General features: G+C 43.9%; 1 protein-coding gene across 7 annotated transcripts in view; it reads left to right on the plus strand.

Annotated features, from left to right (window-relative positions):
* Positions 1 to 19,959, plus strand: part of farp2 (FERM, RhoGEF and pleckstrin domain protein 2) — a 238,026-nt gene that overhangs the window by 109,877 nt on the left and 108,190 nt on the right. For all 7 annotated transcript variants that reach the window (XR_013497446.1, XM_078209254.1, XM_078209255.1 and 4 more), the window contains exons 7-9: positions 9,361 to 9,475; positions 14,859 to 15,006; positions 16,100 to 16,195. Coding sequence is in view for 6 of the 7 variants with exons in the window: in XM_078209254.1 (XP_078065380.1) it covers positions 9,361 to 9,475; positions 14,859 to 15,006; positions 16,100 to 16,195 (359 nt within the window). In the remaining variant the exon portion in view is untranslated. The remainder of the gene's footprint in view (positions 1 to 9,360; positions 9,476 to 14,858; positions 15,007 to 16,099; positions 16,196 to 19,959) is intronic.

Below are 19,959 nucleotides of genomic sequence, written 5' to 3' on the forward strand. Positions count from 1 at the left end.
CCAACCACTGAGGTTAGACTCACCGGTCGGTAATTTCCCGGGCTGTCCCTGTTCCCTTTCTTGAATATAGGGACCACATCTGCAATCCTCCAATCCTCCGGAACCTCTCCCGTCTCCATCGACGATGCAAAGATCATCGCCAAAGGCTCCGCAATCTCCTCCCTCGCAAGTTTTTGACACAGAGGGTGGTGGGTGCCTAGAACTCACTGCCAGGGGAGGTAGTGAAAACAGATACGATAGTGATTTTTAAGGGGCGTCTTGACAGATACATGAATAGTATGAGAATGGAGGGATATGGTCCCCGGAAGGGTAGGGGGTTTTAGTTCAGTCAGACCGCATGGTTGATCAGGCTTGGATGGCCGAAGGGCCTGTTCCTGTACTGTAATTTTCTTTGTTCTTTGTAGATATGGGAAGAGTACTGGCACTTTTGATGGACTAGGGCTTTATAGAGCGTTGAGTTGTGGGGCGGGGTGGTATGGTTTGAAAAGTTGCTCAGTGGCAGTGGGAAATTAAGCAAAGTGAACGTCTTTGGGAAAAGTTCCAGAGTGTAGAGTTGAGGCACTTTCAAAACTCTGCCATCAGTGATGGGGTGAATAAAGAGAGAGCAGCATACGAAAGAACCAGGGTTGAATAGTTTGGGTTGGGACTTAAAAGTTGAGCGGGATTGCTCTGGGATGTCAAGACATGGCAATGCAGGAATTTGTTAACTCTGCTAACGTTCTGGGGACCCAGGTTTGAATCTCACCACAGCAGTTGGTGGAATTTGAATTCAATAAAAAAATCTGGAATTAAAGAGTGTACTGATGACCATGAAACCATTGTCGATTTTTGGAAAATCCCATTTCATTCATTAATGTCCTTTCGATAGGAAAATCTGCCATCCTTACCTAGTGTGGCGTACATGTGTGATTCCAGAGCCATAGCAGTGTGGTTGACTCTCAACTGCCCTCTGAAATGGCCTAGCAAGCCATTCAGTTGTATAAGTAGCTACAAAGTCAAATTAAAAGGAATGAAACCGGACAGATCACCTGGCATTGACCTAGGCATTGGAAAAGACAACAGAAACCACCTTGTCGACCCTGCAAAGTCCTCCTGACTAGCATGTGGGGGCTAGTGTCAAAATTGGGAGAGCTGTCTCACAGAATAGTCAAGCAACAGCGTGACATAGTCATTCTCCGGAATCACACCTTACAGATCATGCCCCAAACACCACCATTACCAATCCTCGATATGTCCAGTCCCACTGGCAGGACAGACCCGGCAGAGATGGCAGCATAGTGGTTTACAGTCAGGAGGGAGTTGCCCTGGGAGACCTGAACTCTGCATCCCATGAAGCTCATGGTTTCAGGTTAAACATGGGCAAGGAAACCTCTTTCTTGTTATTATGTACCATTCTCCTTTGGCTAATGAATCAGCACCACTCCATGTTGAATAGCACTTGAAGGAAGCACTGAGGGTGGCAAGAGCGCAAAACGTACTCTGGATGGGAGATTTCAATGTTCACCACCAAGAGTGGCTCGGCAGCAGCACTTGGGTTCTAAACGATATAACTGCAAGACTGGGTCTGCGGCAGGTGGTGAGGGAACCGTCAAGAGGGAAAAACATACTTGACCTCTTCCTTACAATCTGCCAACTGCAGTTGCATCTGTCCAAGACAGTATCGGTAAGAGTGACCACTGCACAGTGTTTGTGGAGATGAAGTCCCACCTTCACATTGAGAATAATCTTCTTCATGTTGTGTGGCACTTATCACCCGGTTAAAAAGGACAGACCTCGAACAGATCTAGCAACTCGAGACTGGGCATCCATGAGGCGCAATGGGCCAAAAACAGCAGCAGAACTGTACTCGAGCACAATCTGCAACCTCATGGCCCAGCATATCCCCCACTCAACCATTATCATCAAGCCAGGGGGATCAATCCTGGTTCAATGGAGAGTGCAGGAGGGCATGCCAGGAGCAGCACCAGGCATACCTAAAAATGAAGTGTTAACCTGGTGAAGCTCCCAAACAAGGGTACTTGCATGCCACAGAACTAAGTGATCCCAGAACCAATTGATCAGATCCAAGCTCTGCAGTCCTGCCATATCCAACCGTGAATGCTGGTGGACAATTAAATAACTCACTGGAGAAGGAGGCTCCACAAACATTCCCATCCTCAGTGATGGAGGAGCCCAGCACATCAGTGCAAAAGATAAGGCTGAAACATTGGTAGCAATCTTTAGCCAGAGGTGTCGAGTGGGTGAGCCATCTTGGCCTCCTCCAGTGGTCCCCAGCATCACAGATGCCAGTCTGCAGCCAATTCGATTCACTCCACATGAAATCAAGAAATGGTTGGAGGCACTGGATACTGCAAAGGCAATGGGCCCTGATAACATTCCGGCAATAGTACTGGAGACTTGTGCTCCACAACTTTTCGCTCCTCTAGCCAAGCTCTTCCAGTACAGTTACAACACTAGCATCTACATGACATTGTGGAAAATTGCCAAGATATATTCCAAACCGGCCAATTACTGCCCTATCAAAAGGTAATAAAACTGAAAGACCTGGATAGATTGAACATGGGGAAGATGTTGCCATTAGTAGGAGCGACTAGGATCTGAGAGCACAGCCTCAGAGTAAAGATATGACCCTTTAGAATTGAGATGAGAAGGAATTTCTTCAGCCAGAGGGTGGTGAATCTATGAAATTCATTGTCACAGAAGGCTGTGGAGGCCAGATCATTAAGTGTATTTAAGACCGATAGACAGGTTCTTGATTGGTGAGGGATCAAAGGTTATGGGGCAAAGGTGGGAGAATGAGGTTTCTCAACCCATCAGACATGATTGAATGGGGAAACAGACTCGATGGGCCGAAATACCTAATTCTGCTCCTAAATCTTATGGTCTTATCAGTATAGTCTCAATTATCAGCAAAGTGATGGAAGGGGTCCATTCCTATAGTAGTCAAGTGATGAAGGGGTCATCAACAGTGCTAGCAAGCAGCACCTGCTCAGCATTAACCTATTGAATGATGCCCAGTTTGGGTTTCGCCAGGGTCACTCAGCTCCTGACTTAATTACATCCTTGGTTCAAACATGGACAAAAGCACTGAATTCCTGAGGTGAGAGTGACAGCATTTGACATCAAGGCTGCATTCAAATGAGTGTGGCATCAAGGAGCCCTAGTAAAATTGGAATCAATGGGTATCAGGGGGCAAAGTCATACCTGGCACATAAGATGGTTGTCGGGGGTCAGTCATCTCAGTTCGATAACATTTCTCAGGGTAGTGTCCTAGGCCCAATCATCTTCAGCTATGACATCAATGACCTTCCCTCCATCATTAGGTCAGAAGTTTGTGACTTCTTAGATACTGAAGCAGTTCATGTTTAAATGCAACAAGATCTGGATAATATCCAGGCTTGGGTTGACAAGTGGCAGGTAACATTCACACCACACAAATGCCAGGTAATGACCATCACCAATCAGAGACAATCTAACCACCACCCCTTGACATTCAGTGGTGTAACCATCACTGAATCCCCTACTGTCAACATTCGTGGGGTTGTCATTAACCAAACTCAACTGGACTCGCCACGTAAATACAGTAGCTACAAGAGTAGTCAGAGGCTAGGAATACTGCAACGAGTAACTCACCTCCTGACTCCCCAAAGCCTGTCCACCATTTACAAGGCACAAGAACACAAGAAATAGGAGCAGGAGTAGGCCATCTGGCCCTTCGAGCCTGCCCCGCCATTCAACAAGATCATGGCTGATCTGAAGCGAATCAGTTCCACTTACCCGCCTGCTCCCCATATCCCCTAATTCCCTTATCGATCAGAAAACTATCTACCCGTGATTTAAACATATTCAACGAGGAAGCCTCCACCACTTCAATGGGCAGAGAATTCCAGAGATTCACTACCCTCTGAGAGAAGAAGTTCCCCCTCAACTCTGTTCTGAACCGGCCCCCCCTTATTTTGAGGCTGTGCCCTCTAGTTCTGGTTTCCCTTCTAAGTGGAAAGAATCTCTCCACCTCTACCCTATCCAGCCCCTTCATTATCTTATATGTCTCTATAAGATCACCCCTCATCCTTCTAAACTCCAACGAGTACAGACCCAATCTGTTTAATCTCTCCTCATAAGCTACACCCCTCATCTCCGGTATCAACCTGGTGAACCTTCTCTGCACTCCCTCCAAGGCCAATATATCCTTTCGCAAATAAGGGGACCAAAACTGCACACACTACTCCAGTTGCGGCCTCACCAGTGCCTTGTACAGTTGCACAAGTCAGGAGTGTGATGGAATACTCCCCACTTGCCTCGATGAGTGAAACTCTTGCACTCGAAGCTTGACACCATCCAGGTCAAAGCAGCCTGCTTAATTGCTACTCTTTCCACAAACATCCACTCCCTCCATCACTGATGCTCAGTAGCAGCAGTTTGTACTATCTACAGGATTTCATGCAGAAATTCATCAAAGATCCTTGGACAGCACCTTCCAAACCCACGACCACTTCCATCTAAAAGGACAAGGGCAAAAGATACATGGGAACACCACCACTTGCAAGTCCCCTCCAAGCCACTCACCAACCTGACTTAGAAATATATCGTCGTTCCTTTGCAATCGCTGGGTCAAAATCCTGGAATTCCCCCCTCCAATGGCATTGTGACCCACAGCATGTGGACTGCAGCATTTCAAGAAGGCAACTCACCACCACCACCTCAAGGGCAACTAGTGATGGGCAATGAATGCGGGCTAGCCAGCGATGCCCATGCCCCATGATTGAATATATATATTTTTAAAAATTAAAATTGTATTGACAAACCACTCCGTTTATTCCCAATGATTGAAGTAATAGAACATAGAACATAGAACATAGAACATTACAGCGCAGAACAGGCCCTTCGGCCCACGATGTTGCACCGACCAGTTAAAAAAAAAACTGTGACCCTCCAACCTAAACCAATTTCTTTTCGTCCATGAACCTATCTACGGATCTCTTAAACGCCCCCAAACTAGGCGCATTTACTACTGATGCTGGCAGGGCATTCCAATCCCTCACCACCCTCTGGGTAAAGAACCTACCCCTGACATCGGTTCTATAACTACCCCCCCTCAATTTAAAGCCATGCCCCCTCGTGCTGGATTTCTCCATCAGAGGAAAAAGGCTATCACTATCCACCCTATCTAAACCTCTAATCATCTTATATGTTTCAATAAGATCCCCTCTTAGCCGCCGCCTTTCCAGCGAAAACAATCCCAAATCCCTCAGCCTCTCCTCATAGGATCTCCCCTCCATACCAGGCAACATCCTGGTAAACCTCCTCTGCACCCTCTCCAAAGCCTCCACATCCTTCCTGTAATGTGGGGACCAGAACTGCACACAGTACTCCAAGTGCGGCCGCACCAGAGTTGTGTACAGTTGCAACATAACGCTACGACTCCTAAATTCAATCCCCCTACCAATAAACGCCAAGACACCATATGCCTTCTTAACAACCTTATCTACTTGATTCCCAACTTTCAGGGATCTATGCACACATACACCTAGATCCCTCTGCTCCTCCACACTATTCAAAGTCCTCCCGTTAGCCCTATACTCAACACATCTGTTATTCCTACCAAAGTGAATTACCTCACACTTCTCCGCATTAAACTCCATCCGCCACCTCTCGGCCCAACTTTGCAACCTGTCTAAGTCTTCCTGCAAACTACGACACCCTTCCTCACTGTCTACCACACCACCGACTTTGGTGTCATCAGCAAATTTGCTAATCCACCCAACTATACCCTCATCCAGATCATTAATAAATATTACAAACAGCAGTGGCCCCAAAACAGATCCCTGAGGTACACCACTTGTAACCGCACTCCATGATGAATATTTACTATCAACCACCACCCTCTGTTTCCTATCCGCTAGCCAATTCCTGATCCAATTTCCTAGATCACCCCCAATCCCATACATCTGCATTTTCTGCAGAAGCCTACCATGGTGAACCTTATCAAACGCCTTACTAAAATCCATATATACCACGTCCACTGCCTTGCCCCCATCCACCTCCTTGGTCACTTTCTCAAAAAACTCAATAAGGTTAGTAAGGCACGACCTACCTGCCACAAAACCATGCTGACTATCACCTATCAATTCATTACTCTCCAAATAACTATAAATCCTATCCCTTATAATTTTTTCCAACATCTTGCCGACAACAGAAGTGAGACTCACCGGTCTATAATTCCCGGGGAAGTCTCTGTTCCCCTTCTTAAACAATGGGACAACATTCGCTAACCTCCAATCTTCTGGTACTATACCAGAGGCCAACGACGACCTGAAGATCAGAGCCAGAGGCTCTGCAATCACTTCTCTTGCCTCCCAGAGAATCCTTGGATAAATCCCATCCGGATTTAATGGGCAAAAAGGAAAGTGTTTTAAACATTGCGTTATGAAAGAAATGTGGAATGCCACTTGAGCTCAGAGGACGTAATGCGTCCAGGATTTTGCAGAATCGGGTTTTGCATCACAGAAAGAGGCCACTCAGCCCATATAATATGTGCTGGCTCTCCAAATGAGCAGTGTGCTTTGTGGCATTTCAGAAAATCATAAAATCTCTTCAGCGCAGAAGGAGTCCATTTGGCCCATAAAGCCTGCACTGACTACAATCCCACACAGGCCCTATCCCTGTAACCCCATGTATTTATCCTGCTAATCCCCCTGACATTATGAGACAATGTAAAATGGCCAATCAACCTAACCCATACATCTTTGCACTGTGGGAGGAAACCGGAGCGCCCAAAGGAAACCAGAGCACCCTGAGGAAACCCACAACACTGGGAGAATGTGCAAACTCTACACAGTCACCTGAGGCCAGAATAGGACCCAGGTTTTTTTTTATTTCTTAGTGTCACAAGTAGCCTTACATTCGCACTGCAGTGAAGTTACTGTGAAAATCCCCTAGTCGCCACACACCGCCGCCTGTTTGGGTACACGGAGAACTTAGCATAGCCAATGCACCTAACCAGCACGTCTTTTTTGGACTGTGGGGGGGAAAACTGGAGCACCCGGAAGAAACCCACGCAGACATGGAGAACATGCAGACTCCGCACAGACAGTGACCCAAGCTGGTGATCGAACCAGAGTCCCTGGTGCTGTAAGGCAGCAGTGCTAATCACTGTGCCACCCATTTTACCATCATCTCCCCATAACCTTGCACAATCTTCCTTTTCAGATAATGTCCCTTTTAAATAGCTGGATTGAATCTGCCTCCACCACACTCTCGGGCAGTGCATTCCAGCTGTATGAAATAGTTTCTCCCAATGTCTCTATTGCTTCTTTTGCCAATTACCTTAAAGATGTGCCCTCGCATTCTCGATCCTTCCACCAATGTAGAGTTTTTCCCTGTTCACTCAGTCCAAATTCTTCATGATTATGAACATACATCAAATCTTTCAACTGTCTCCAAGTTAAACAGTCCCAATTTCTCCAATTTATCTTTGTAACTGAAGTTCCTAATCTCTGGGACCATCCTCCTGAATCTTTTCTGCACTCACTCATGCTTTTGCATCTTTCTAAAATGTGATGTCCCGAACTGGACACACTACTCCAGTTGAGGAGAAACCAGCATTTTGTACAAAGTTTAACATAACCACCTTTCTGTTGTACTCTATGCCCCTATTAATAAAACCTAGGGTAATGTATGCTTTATTAACTGCTCTGTCAACCTGTCCTTCCACCTTCAATGATTTTTGTTCATGTACATCCAGGTCCCTTTGCTCCTGCACCCTGTTTAGAATTGTACCCTTTATATTGTCTCTGTTTTTCCTACTAAAATGAATAATTTCACACTTTGCTGCATTGAATTTCATCTGCTGTTGTCTGTCCATTCTGTATACGTCCTTTTGAAGGTTCTGCACTATCCTTCTCTCAATTCACAATGCTTCCAAGTTTTGTGTCATCCACAAATTTTGAAATTCATAGAAACCCTACAGTGCAGAAGGAGGCCATTCAGCCCATCGAGTCTGCACCGACCACAATCCCACCCAGGCCCTACCCCCACATATTTACCCGCTAATCCCTCTAACCTACACATCCCAGGACTCTAAGGGGCAATTTTTAACCTGGCCAATCAACCTAACCCGCACATCTTTGGACTGTGGGAGGAAACCGGAGCACCCGGAGGAAACCCACGCAGACAATGTGCAAACTCCACACAGACAGTGACCCAAGCCGGGAATCGAACCCGGGACCCTGGAGCTGTGAAGCAGCAGTGCTAACCACTGTGCTACCGTGCCCTGTGCACCAATAATTAGGTCAATAATATCTATCAAGGAAAGCAAGGGACCCTGGGGAAATCTATTACATTCCTCCAGTCAAAAAAAACCATCCATTAACCACTACTCTGTTTCATGTCACTCAGCCAATTTCATAGCCCCTTTCATTCCATGAGCTATAACTTTGCTAATAAGTCTGTTGAGGGGCATTTTATTAAATATCTTTTGGGATCTATGTAGACCATATCATTGGCCTCATGAATCCTCTCTGTTACCTTATTAAATACTCCCAAGTTAATTAAACATGATTTAGCCTTAACAAATCTATGTTGACTTTTAATTAACCTGCAATTGGCCAGGTGACTGTTATTTATGTCTTCAATTATTGTTCCTCGAGGCATCCTCAGCATCAAAGTTAAACTGTTTGGCCCGTAATTGCTGGGCTTATCTTTACACCTCTTTTTGAACAAGGGTGTAACTTTTGCAATTCCCCAGTCCTTCAGCACCAACCAAGCTTTAAGGAGGATTGGAAAATTATGGCCAGTGCCTTGACAATTTCCTCAGTATCCTTGGATGCATCTCATCCAGCACTGGTGCCTTATCCCTTATCCAGTACTGTGCCTCGAGTACAAACAGCCTAATTAATACCTTCTTATCAATTTTAAACCTTTCAAGTGTATGAATCACCTCCCCTTTCACCATGACCTGGGCAGCAGCATCTTCCTTGGTCAAGACAAATGCAAAGTCTTCATTTAATGCCTCGGCTATTATGCCCCCGACTCCATGTGCAAATCCCCGTTTTGGTCCCTAACCAGCTTCACTCTTCCTTTTATCATCCTTTTGCTATTTATATACCCAATATAGTAAAGTGATGTGAGATACTTCATAAGGATATGAGATAAAGACTGATACTAAACCAAAGAAGAATATTTGGAAGGTGACTAATTGTTTGGCCAAAGAGTTAGATTTTAGGAAGGACCTAGAGGAGAAGGGAAGAGAGTTTAAGAAGGAAATTTGTTCAGATTCAGAAATGGTTCATTGTAGTGTACTTGCCTGTGTGTAATTCTGATCGGCTGCTGTATCACATCTCCTCTCTCCATTCTTTTTAGCTGAAATTGGAGATTGCGATGAAGCTCTGGATCTGGAATACCTTAAGAATAACACGCTCTTCCCAAACCAGAAAATGTTGCAGAAAAAGATTATAGAATTCCACCGGCGGAACATGTGAGTATTGTTTATCTGAACCAGCTGACGGTTTTGTTTGTGACTAAAGCAAAATCCCAATCTTGTGATCCTTCTTGGGACCCTTTACTGTGTCATTTAACATAGCAATTTTGTTCCTCCAACTTCCCTTATAGTGAAGAAGATTTTCCTTCAGTAATGAATTATTGCTTTTCTGTTCGTCCTCAAATGTGCAACACATCACAGCTTGTATATTACCATTTCCTTCTCATTGTATTTGGCATAGGCAGGAGCAGTGAAATATGCAGCATTGGGATAAGGATCACGTTGCAATTCCTCATGATGCGAGGTCTCCTTGCGTGCTTTGGAACATCCATTTCTGATTAATGTGACTTCGAAAATTTGATACTCCTCAGTACACTGTTGTTCAAAGCTGAGTGCTTTAGGTTGGCATACCTGAAGCTTTTAAATGGCAGGGTGCAATTATTAACTTGTAGTATTTTTCAACATATAGGATCTGTTCTTTCAGCCACATTGATTCATTTTCTTTATGAATACAAAATGCTGGAACTGTTTAATGTATAAAGATATGCTTACAAGATATGATTAACTTAAAATTGTTTTTTCTCTACTTCTATGAAACATAGAATCATAATTCCATCCCCGCCCCCCCAAAACCAACAACCCCAGCTAATTCCCTGCATCCCCCAGAAAACAGGTGACTGATGTTGAGCTACATTTTCAATGATGTCTGAAGCATTCTTCTCTCTCACTGCCAGTACCTCTCCTGAAGTCAATGACTGTGGGAGTGCAAATTACTGTCAGACTAGGTGGTGGGGGATCTTGGAGAGGAGTGAAAGCTGAGCCAAATGACAAACCAGGCCTGAGACTGTCCTTTCTTGATATCTATGCATGTGTTTTCCAATAAAAATACCAGAATAGCGATCAAAAGAGGGGGATCTGACAATTGTAGCATCTCTTTATCTGGGCCTTTGGTTTGGCTAACTCAGCATTGACCAGATTTTGGTCCTTGGAACTTGACGTGGCTCAGGACCCCATTATCTACCACACTCGCTAGGAATCCCATTATTTAGTGATGTAGTGCTTGGGAACATCAATATGTTTCCCCATAGTAGCAGATTTTGATAGTGGAAGATTAGTGCTCTAGGAAATAGCTGAAAAAACAGTTACTCACCATAGAACAAAATTTCATACAGATTAAGATTATAAAACTACATAGTGCAACATTTCCCCAAGGTTCATTTAACAGATTGTAGCCAGAACAGCTCCAAAAGTGGCTGCCCATCTCATTCTTACGCTGTCATTTTGAGAAACTCTAATAAATCTGTAATTGGCCCCTTCCTGTTCCTCTTCTATGTGCTGCCCCTTAGTGATATCATCCATAGCCATTGGGTCGGAATCTACATGCACACTTCAATTCCCAGCTCTACTTTCATCTGTCTTGCTGTCTCCATTGTGTGACTCTGCTTGAGTTTCAGAACTCCTGCTGAAGTTCTCAACTTCAGATTCAGTTGTCCTGTATTCGCCTGGCCAGATTCCCTATTCAACTCATTCGAAACTCTGCTACCAATGTTCCATCCCACTTCAATCCTCACTCTCCAAGCACCCCAGTCCTCTGATTTATGTTGCCACTTGATTTCCCAGTGCCTCTTTTTAAAAATTCTTATCTTTGTGATAAATTTCTTTATTGCCTCACCAATCCCTGCCTCTGTAATGTCCTAAAACCCCTGTTGGAGAAAATATTTGAATGAGCCAATACCCTCTCTATCTTAATGAAAGAAAAAGTATTTGTTTTGAGGAAGGAAATTGATGGGAACCTGCAGTGTGGTTTGCTGAGCTTTACAATAGCAGGATTGCTGGTACATAAAAGACTGCTTTTACTTGTCAACTGACTGGGATTTGACAACAAGTGAATCTTGCTCCTAATTACATGGACTGAGCCCTGCCTTATGTTCACACAGAGTGTGGCTCCTCTCCACAGTGACATCTGAGCCTTACAGTTTCTAGTGCATAATCCCAGTAGCTGAATGGAGTTAATCTCTCAGGAAGCAGATGACATAATAGATTGCATTCCACCATTCAAAGTTATTTCTATAATCTTTGAGCTATTGCATAATATGCATCTTCAATATTCACATAGCTTTGGTATTTCCTAGCAATCAATTTTTCCACAAAAATATTGTTGCAGCCAGTAATCCTTCAAGGTGGATCCCTAGAGCATCGGTAGTTCTGGCTTTTAATATCAGCACGGTGTCGGGGAAAGACACATTAAATTGAACGAATTTAGCTCAAGCTCTTGGAATGAATTGTTAGCTACCCTCTAATCCCGGAACTGAAATTGTAGCTACAAACCATACACAGGAATTCTCTGGCTGCTTACACCGGCGGGATCTTCTGGCCCTGTGAATGGTGTACCCCAGCCACAGGTTTCCCGGCAGCATGGGGTGGAATCATTGGGAAATCCGCTGACAGCAGAGGGACCAGAAGATCTCGCTGCCAGTGAGTGATGCATTGCCTCCTGCCACTGGGAAACACGGCAGAGAATTCTGCCCATGATTTACATTGTTCCCTGTGTTGACTGAATTGGTCTCTCTGATGCACTCCCGGGTATCTAGTTTCTGTAAGTAAACCAACCACAGATTAAACTTTTAGAAAGTTTAGGGGGATGGGGAGTAGTTACGGCAAATGGTGGGAATTGGTTTTCTACATTGATGCTGGGATTATGGTTCACCATCTTCAGAAATGATTTGGATTCAGAAATTGGAAGGACAATTTCAAAATTTGCAGCTGACACCAAATTGGGAGATGCAGTTAATATAGGGGACTGTAACAAAATACCAGAGGGCATTGATAATCGGCTGAATGGGTATGTAATTACCAAATAAATTTCAATATAGGCACGAGATGATTTATTTCATTAAGAACAACAAGGTGGCTCAATATTCCTTGGACGGTAACTGTGTAAATGGGGATTCAGACACACAGATCACATCACTGGAAGTAGTAATGCAGATTCATAAGGATATTTAAAGGTTAATTTCTACAGAAATAGAGTTGAAAGCAGAACAGTTCTGCTAAGCATGTGGAACACTGGTTAAACGACGCTTGGGTTATTGTGAGCAGTTCGTTGAATCATAGAATCTACAATGCAGAAGAAGGCCATTCGGCCCATCGAGTCTGCACCGGCCACAATCCCACCCAGGCCCTATCCCCATATCCCATTCATTTACTCTGCTAATGCCCCTGACACTAAGGAGCAGTTTAGCATGGCCAACCTAACCCGCACATCTTTGAAATTCTGGTCTCCATGTTGTAAGAATGATAATAGAAGTACTGGAAAAGGTGTCAACGACATTTACTAGAATGGTACCAAATCAAAGGTGCTGTACTTGTAAGGAAAGATTGAACAGGCTGTGGCTGTTTTCTATAGAAGAGGTAAGACTGAGGAGTGCTCTGACAGAGGCTTTTAAGATTGATGGAGAAACATGGAAAAAATGATCTAACTCGTGAGTGAGGCCAGAATTACTAGACTCAATACAAAGTTGCTACTGAAATAAATCTAATGGGGGAAAACAGGAGAAAATTCTTTACTCAGAGTAATGAGAAGATGGAACTTGCTTTCAGAAGAGTAAATGATGTATTTAAAAGGAAGCTAGATAAACACAGGAGGGAGGAAAGAATAGGATATGTTGATGGGATTAGATTGGATGGGAGTAGACTCTGAGCATAAACACCAGCACAGACATATCGGGCAGAATAACTCGTTTCTGCATTGTCCATACTTTGTAGTTGCTCAGTCAGTTTATCACTGTTTCCAAATGACGCACAGACGTACTTGTACAAACAGCAACTTCTAGGCCAGCATTTACATTATTTGCTTTTAAAGAAAACCTGTATTGTGGTATTTACAGTTGGACAAAATTTTTCTTAAGGCTTTATGATTAATTTCCCTTTGGTATTGAGACAGATGGAATTGTGCTAATACCAGAAAAAACATGAGTTATTCAATTTGCATTTTTTGAAATATTAATTTCAATATATGGTGTGTGTGTGCTTGCTGTGAATTATTGCCAATTGGAATTGGATTTTGAAATGAAGGGTGCTGTAACTATAAATCATGTAGGACTTGAATCCCTCTTTGCTGCAAAAACATTAAAGGATGACTCTCTATAGAGATGGAGATTCAGTGGGTGCAGTATACGTCTGTGTGGAAAGCTGCACTGCTAGGGACCTGTGTTTCCTGGCTTGTGCAAGCAATCTCACTATGGCGGCTAGTGAATTTTAAATTCAATTAATAAAAACCTGCAGTGTAAAGCTAGCCTCAGCAAAGGTAAATGAAAACTATCACTGATTGTTGTAAAAACCCATCTGGTTCACTAATATCCTTTTAGGGAAGGAAATTTGCCATCCATCACTGGGCTGGCCTACATGTGACTCCATGTCCACAGCAATGTGGTTGTCTTTTAACTGCCCTCAAATGGTCGATCAAGCCACTCAGTTCAAGGGCAATTAAGGATGATCAACGGCCAGCAATGGCCTCATCACATGAAAGAATAAATTTAGAAAAAAAATGATATACCATTGAAAGATAGAGGAATAAAGGAAATTTTTTATTTAACAACAGAACAAAGAAAGCTTCATCTCATATTGACAGGTCATGTGAAAGATGAAAACTAGTGACTTGCCCTGATGTTGAATTCCTCATTTATGCAAGTTCTAGAACCCCGCTGCTGTGAACCATCTAATTGGAAAAGGGCCAAGGGGTTGGTTTGGCAATGTGCTGTTTTCACTCTCGGTATGACTGGTTATAGGAATGATGTTTATTTGTACCTGACTGGCTAGCTGGGCATTTGTTAACAACCTCCTGGAAAGACTTTGGAGCCTGCACCCTCTAATTTCACAAATTTGGAACTGGTCAACATTGTGCTCATTATCAGTGCTAGACAAACTTCTAAAAAGGGTGGAGTCTGCCGTGGGGAGCATATGGCTCCGCTCAGTATCTTGCTGCAATGTATTATGGCTGATGTAGGTATTGTGAAGGGGGTGGTGGAGGTTAATCGTACATCCGTCTAATGTGCCATTTTAACAGAAATATCTCAAGTTTTTAAAAAAAGCTCAATTTGTAAAGCTGAGCAAACTGCATTTCGGTGCCACTTGCTGATCATGTTCTGATGGCCTCGAGGTCTGTATACTTCATATTTACTAGGCACCTGTCCAAATGAGCCAAAATTTGTTTTTAAAAATAAAAATTCATTTTCTTTTCCCTTAACCTTCCTCTCTCTTTCCTAAGGCGTAGCAGTACATGAGCCTGCCAGGAGAGCACAGTTCACAAAACTGTTGTGCATACAACTGTAGTAAGTTACTCTGAGCTGTGTTCTTAGTAACTGTTCTGTATGTGTTCCAGAGGCCAGACTCCAGCTGAATCAGATTTCCAGGTACTGGAGATAGCACGAAAGCTGGAGATGTATGGAATTCGGTTTCACCCAGCCTCCGACAGAGAGGGGACAAAAATCAATCTGGCTGTCGCCCACATGGGAGTTTTGGTGTTTCAGGTAGAACTTTAAACTTAACCCAACATACTTGTTCTCAGAGCGACATGCAAGCTATTTAAGCTATTACGATCTGCATGTCTTTTCAGAATCCCTTTTCCCTTCCTTAAAGCATTTAATTAGTTTCTCTAATCATCCCGTTTGCCTTTATTTTGACTTTTCTAAATTGTCTAATGTTGGCCCTCAGCACTGTTGTGCTTAAGATTTGTTTATGGGATGTAAGTGTCGCCGGCTAGGCCAGCATTTATTGCCTATCCCTAGTTGCCCGTGAGAAGAGGGGGTGATGAGCTGCTGCCTTGAACCGCTGCAGTCCATGTCGTGTAGGTACATCCACAGTGCTGTTTGGGAGGAAGTTTCAGGATTTTGACCCAGTGACAATGATGGAATGGTGATATATTTCCAATCAGGAGGTTGAGGGGTGGCACAGTGGTTCGTACTGCTGCCTCTCAGTGCCAGAGACCCAGGTTCCATTCTGGCTTGGGTCACTATCTGCCCGGAGTCTGCACGTTCTCCTCGTGTCTGCGTGGGTTTCCTCCGGGTGCTCCAGTTTTCTCCCACAGTCCGAAAAGACATGCTAGTTAGTTGGATTGGCCATGCTAAATTCTCCCTCAGTGTACTCGAACAGGCGCCGGATTGTGGCGACTCGGGGACTTTCACAGTAACTTCATTGCAGTGTTAATGTAACCCTACTTGTGACACCAATAAATAAAATAAAAAAGAGCGATTTGGAGCGGTACTTTCAGATGCAGCATTCTAGAAAATCATTCAGATACATCATTCTAGAAATATATTTTTGCCATCCATGGATATATTCTTGTTTTAGAGTCCCTTGAGTAGATTCCAATATATGTGGCTATGTCATTGAGGAATTTTCTCCAGTCAATTCCTTTATCATTTGGAGCAGGGAAGTCATCTGAAGTTGCTGTGAACTGGCTTTAAGAGCGACGTTGGAAGATTATGTTCTTTGCCAAGTAATCAGTCATTGGAGCTTTTGTAAGGATGATGTATTCATTCTTGAACACTTGCCCCTACACCGTTAGATTCAGCCTCAGGCTCAGAGACTTAAATTCACAATATTTTTTCTTCCCTCTTGTAGGGCAATACAAAAATTAACACCTTCAACTGGGCGAAGATTCGGAAACTTAGCTTCAAGAGGAAAAGATTTCTCATCAAGCTCCATCCAGAAGTCCATGTACGGTTTGAGGCTTTGGGAAGAGTTTATTGTTTGGTGCTTTGGTTTCTGTATTCAAAATATTAAAAATCTTTTTGCATTGGAGAAAGTAATGGGAGAGTTGACAGAGGTGAACAAAAATTTAATCAAAAGACTGGGTTTCTAAAAGTTTTTAAAGCTGGAGAGAGAAGTGAAGAGGAACGGGAGAGACAACTTGAAGAATTCAGATGTTGCAGCAAACAGTGAATGCACTGAGCTGTTTTGCAGATGCAAATCCTCTGGAATTCGAGCACAATGTAAACACTCGCTAGTAGAAATTAATCATTGCACAACGTACCCATTCATTCACGCTTATAGTTCAGTCAGATACCCTGTCATTGAAGTTTAAGTTATTGTACCTTAAACAGGATATGCCTGTGCTTTAAAGTATATTCTGATGCTTGTTTTCTGTTTAGCGCCATTTGTGATTAGCGGAACTTACCCGGTTAGTGCAGCCTCCATTCTTGTTTTAGTTCAGTTGTGAGCGATGTAATTTTGCACGCTCGGTCTGTCTTTTCAAACACAAAGTTGCTTTGGTCACCGCCTCTCACTTCTCAGTTGGCCTTCAGTCTTGCCCCTCAATCCTCCTCTGGCCATTTCCCTCTTGACTATCCCATTTGCCACAAACAAGGGCTTGGGGGGGAGAGGTAGTGAGAAGGAAATGTCAAGGGAGTCAGGAGAAGGACAAGCAAGTGGGAGGGAGTGAAGAGGTCAGGAGGGGGCAGCGGCAAGCTCAAGGCGGGGTGGGGGGGGTGTGGTTTGGGAGAGGAAAGGGACAAGCAGGAGGGTCAAGAATGAGAGTTAGGTTGAAAGAATAGTAAGTTAGTAAGAGTAATAAGTAGAGAGGATTTTTGGGCCAGTTAGGTTCAAGGCAGCGAGTTGGTCTTTAATGTAAAAAAATACTGGTCAGGCATGTAAGCCGTCCTTATATGCTTTCTTATAGGAAAGAGATTTTTGTTTAGCATGCTGGTCTTTAGGGACACCGGAAATGCTAAAGGGATAGCTGCAATTGAATGCAATCCTGCCGCAACTACCAATATTTTTTCAATGATTCATGTTTATTCAGAACTTCGCAATCTATCCCCTCACCTCTACCTTCCTCTAATTTTGTGCCGCCCCCTGTTCTCTGACTTTGGCCATTGATTAGTGCTGCTGCTTCACAGCGCCAGGGACCCGGGTTCGATTCTGGCCTCAGGTGACTGTCTGTGTGGAGTTTGCATACTCTCCCTGTGTCTGCATAGGTTTCCTCTGGGTACTCTGATTTCCTCCCATAGTTCAAAGATGTGTAGGTAAGGTGGATTAGCCATGGTAAATGCACAGAATTAAGGGGATAGGAATGGAAGTGGGCCTATGTTGAGTGCTCTTTTGGTGGGTCAAATGGTCTCCTTCTGCACTGTCGGAATTTTGTGGAGTTAGCCATGGCTCAGTCGGTAAAACTCTTGCCTTTGAGTCAGAAGATTCAAATCCCATTCCAGTGATTTGAGCATAAAATCCAGGCTGGCGGTCTCGTGCAGTACTGAGGAGTACTGTCTGTCAGACAACATCCCTTCTGTGTGGATGTAAAAAGTGTCGTGCCATGATTTGAAAAACTGGGGAGGTCTTTCTGGTCATATAAACATACGAAATAGGAGCAGAAGTAGGTCATTTGGCCCCTTGAGCCGGCTCTGCCATTCAGTAAGACCATGGCTGATATGTTTGTGTTTCGAATTCCATATTCCTATCTACTGCCAATAACCTTTGATTCTTTTGTCTAACAAGAATCTATTAGCCTCTGTCTTAAAAATATTTAGTGATCCCACCCACACTGCCTTCTGAGGCAGAACAAAGAACAGTACAGCACAGGAAACAGGCCCTTCGGCCCTCCAAGCCTGTGCCGCTCCTTGGTCCAACAAGACCAATCGTTTGTATCCCTCCATTCCCAGGCTGCTCATGTGACTATCCAGGTAAGTCTTAAACGATGTCAGCGTGCCTGCCTCCACCACCCTACTTGGCAGCGCATTCCAGGCCCCCACCACCCTCTGTGTAAAAAAACATCCCTCTAATATCTGAGTTATACTTCGCCTCTCTCACCTTGAGCCCGTGACCCCTCGTGAACGTCACTTCTGATCTGGGAAAAAGCTTCCCACCGTTCACCCTATCTATCCCCTTCATAATCTTGTACACCTCTATTAGATCTCCCCTCATTCTCCGTCTTTCCAGGGAGAACAACCCCAGTTTACCCAATCTCTCCTCATAGCTAAGACCCTCCATACCAGGCAACATCCTGGTAAACCTTCTCTGCACTCTCGCTAACGCCTCCACGTCCTTCTGGTAGTGCGGCAACCAGAACTGGACGCAGTACTCCAAATGTGGCCTAACCAGCGTTCTATACAGCTGCATCATCAGACTCCAGCTTTTATACTCTATACCCCGTCCTATAAAGGCAAGCATACCATATGCCTTCTTCACCACCTTCTCCACCTGTGTTGCCACCTTCAAGGATTTGTGGACTTGCACACCTAAGTCCCTCTGTGCTTCAATACTCCTGATGACTCTGCCATTTATTGTATAACTCCTCCCTACATTATTTCTTCCAAAATGCATCACTTCGCATTTATCCGGATTAAACTCCATCTGCCACCTCTCCGCCCAATTTTCCAGCCTATCTATATCCTGCTGTATTGCCCGACAATGCTCTTCGCTATCCGCAAGTCCAGCCATCTTCGTGTCATCCGCAAACTTGCTGATTACACCTTCTTCCAAATCATTTATACATATCACAAATAGCAGAGGTCCCAGTACAGAGCCCTGCGGAACACCACTGGTCACAGATCTCCAGCCGGAAAAAGACCCTTCGACCACTACCCTCTGTCTCCTATGGCCAAGCCAGTTCTCCACCCATCTAGCCACTTCTCCTTGTATCCCATGAGCCTTAACCTTCTTAACCAACCTGCCATGTGGGACTTTGTCAAATGCCTTACTGAAATCCATACAGACGACATCCACGGCCCTTCCTTCATCAACCGTTTTTGTCACTTCCTCAAAAAACTCCACCAAAGTCGTACCATCCTCCGAGAGAAGCTTATTTTCTTCATTTCTGTCCTTTAAGAGTGACTCCTAATTTTAAAACAATGCCCCATAGTTCTGGACTCACCCACAAAGAAAACATCCTTTCCATATCCATCTTGTCAATACCATGGCCCTTGTATGTTTCAATCAAGTCACCTCTGACTCCAGTGAAAACAAGCCCAGCCTGTCCAACCTTTCCTCATAAGACAACCTGCTCATTCCAGGTATCAATCCAGTAAACCTCTGAACTGCCTCCAACGCATTTATATCCTTTGTTAAATAAGGCGACCAAAACTGCACACAGTATTCAAGATGTGGTTTCATCAATGTACTGTATAATTGAAACAAAGCACCCTTACTTTTCATAGAAATCATACTTTTGTTCAATTCCTCTAATAATAAAGGATAACATTCCATGAGCTTTAATGTTTACTTGTTGTACCCGCATACTAACCTTTGTGACTTGTGCATTAAAATACCTAGATCCCTCTGCACCTCGGAATTCTGCAGTAGTTCTCCATTTAAGTAATACTTTGCTTTTTTCTACTCTTCCTGCAAAGTGAACAACTTCACATTTTTCCACATTATACTCATCTGCTAGATTTGTTGCCCACTCACTCAACCTGCCTACCTGTCTGCAAACTTCTTATGTCACCTTCACAATATACTTTTCTACTATCTTTGTTGTCAGCAAATTT

The sequence above is a fragment of the Mustelus asterias genome, chromosome 3 (assembly GCF_964213995.1).
Source record: "Mustelus asterias chromosome 3, sMusAst1.hap1.1, whole genome shotgun sequence".
Taxonomy (NCBI): Eukaryota; Metazoa; Chordata; class Chondrichthyes; order Carcharhiniformes; family Triakidae; genus Mustelus; species Mustelus asterias.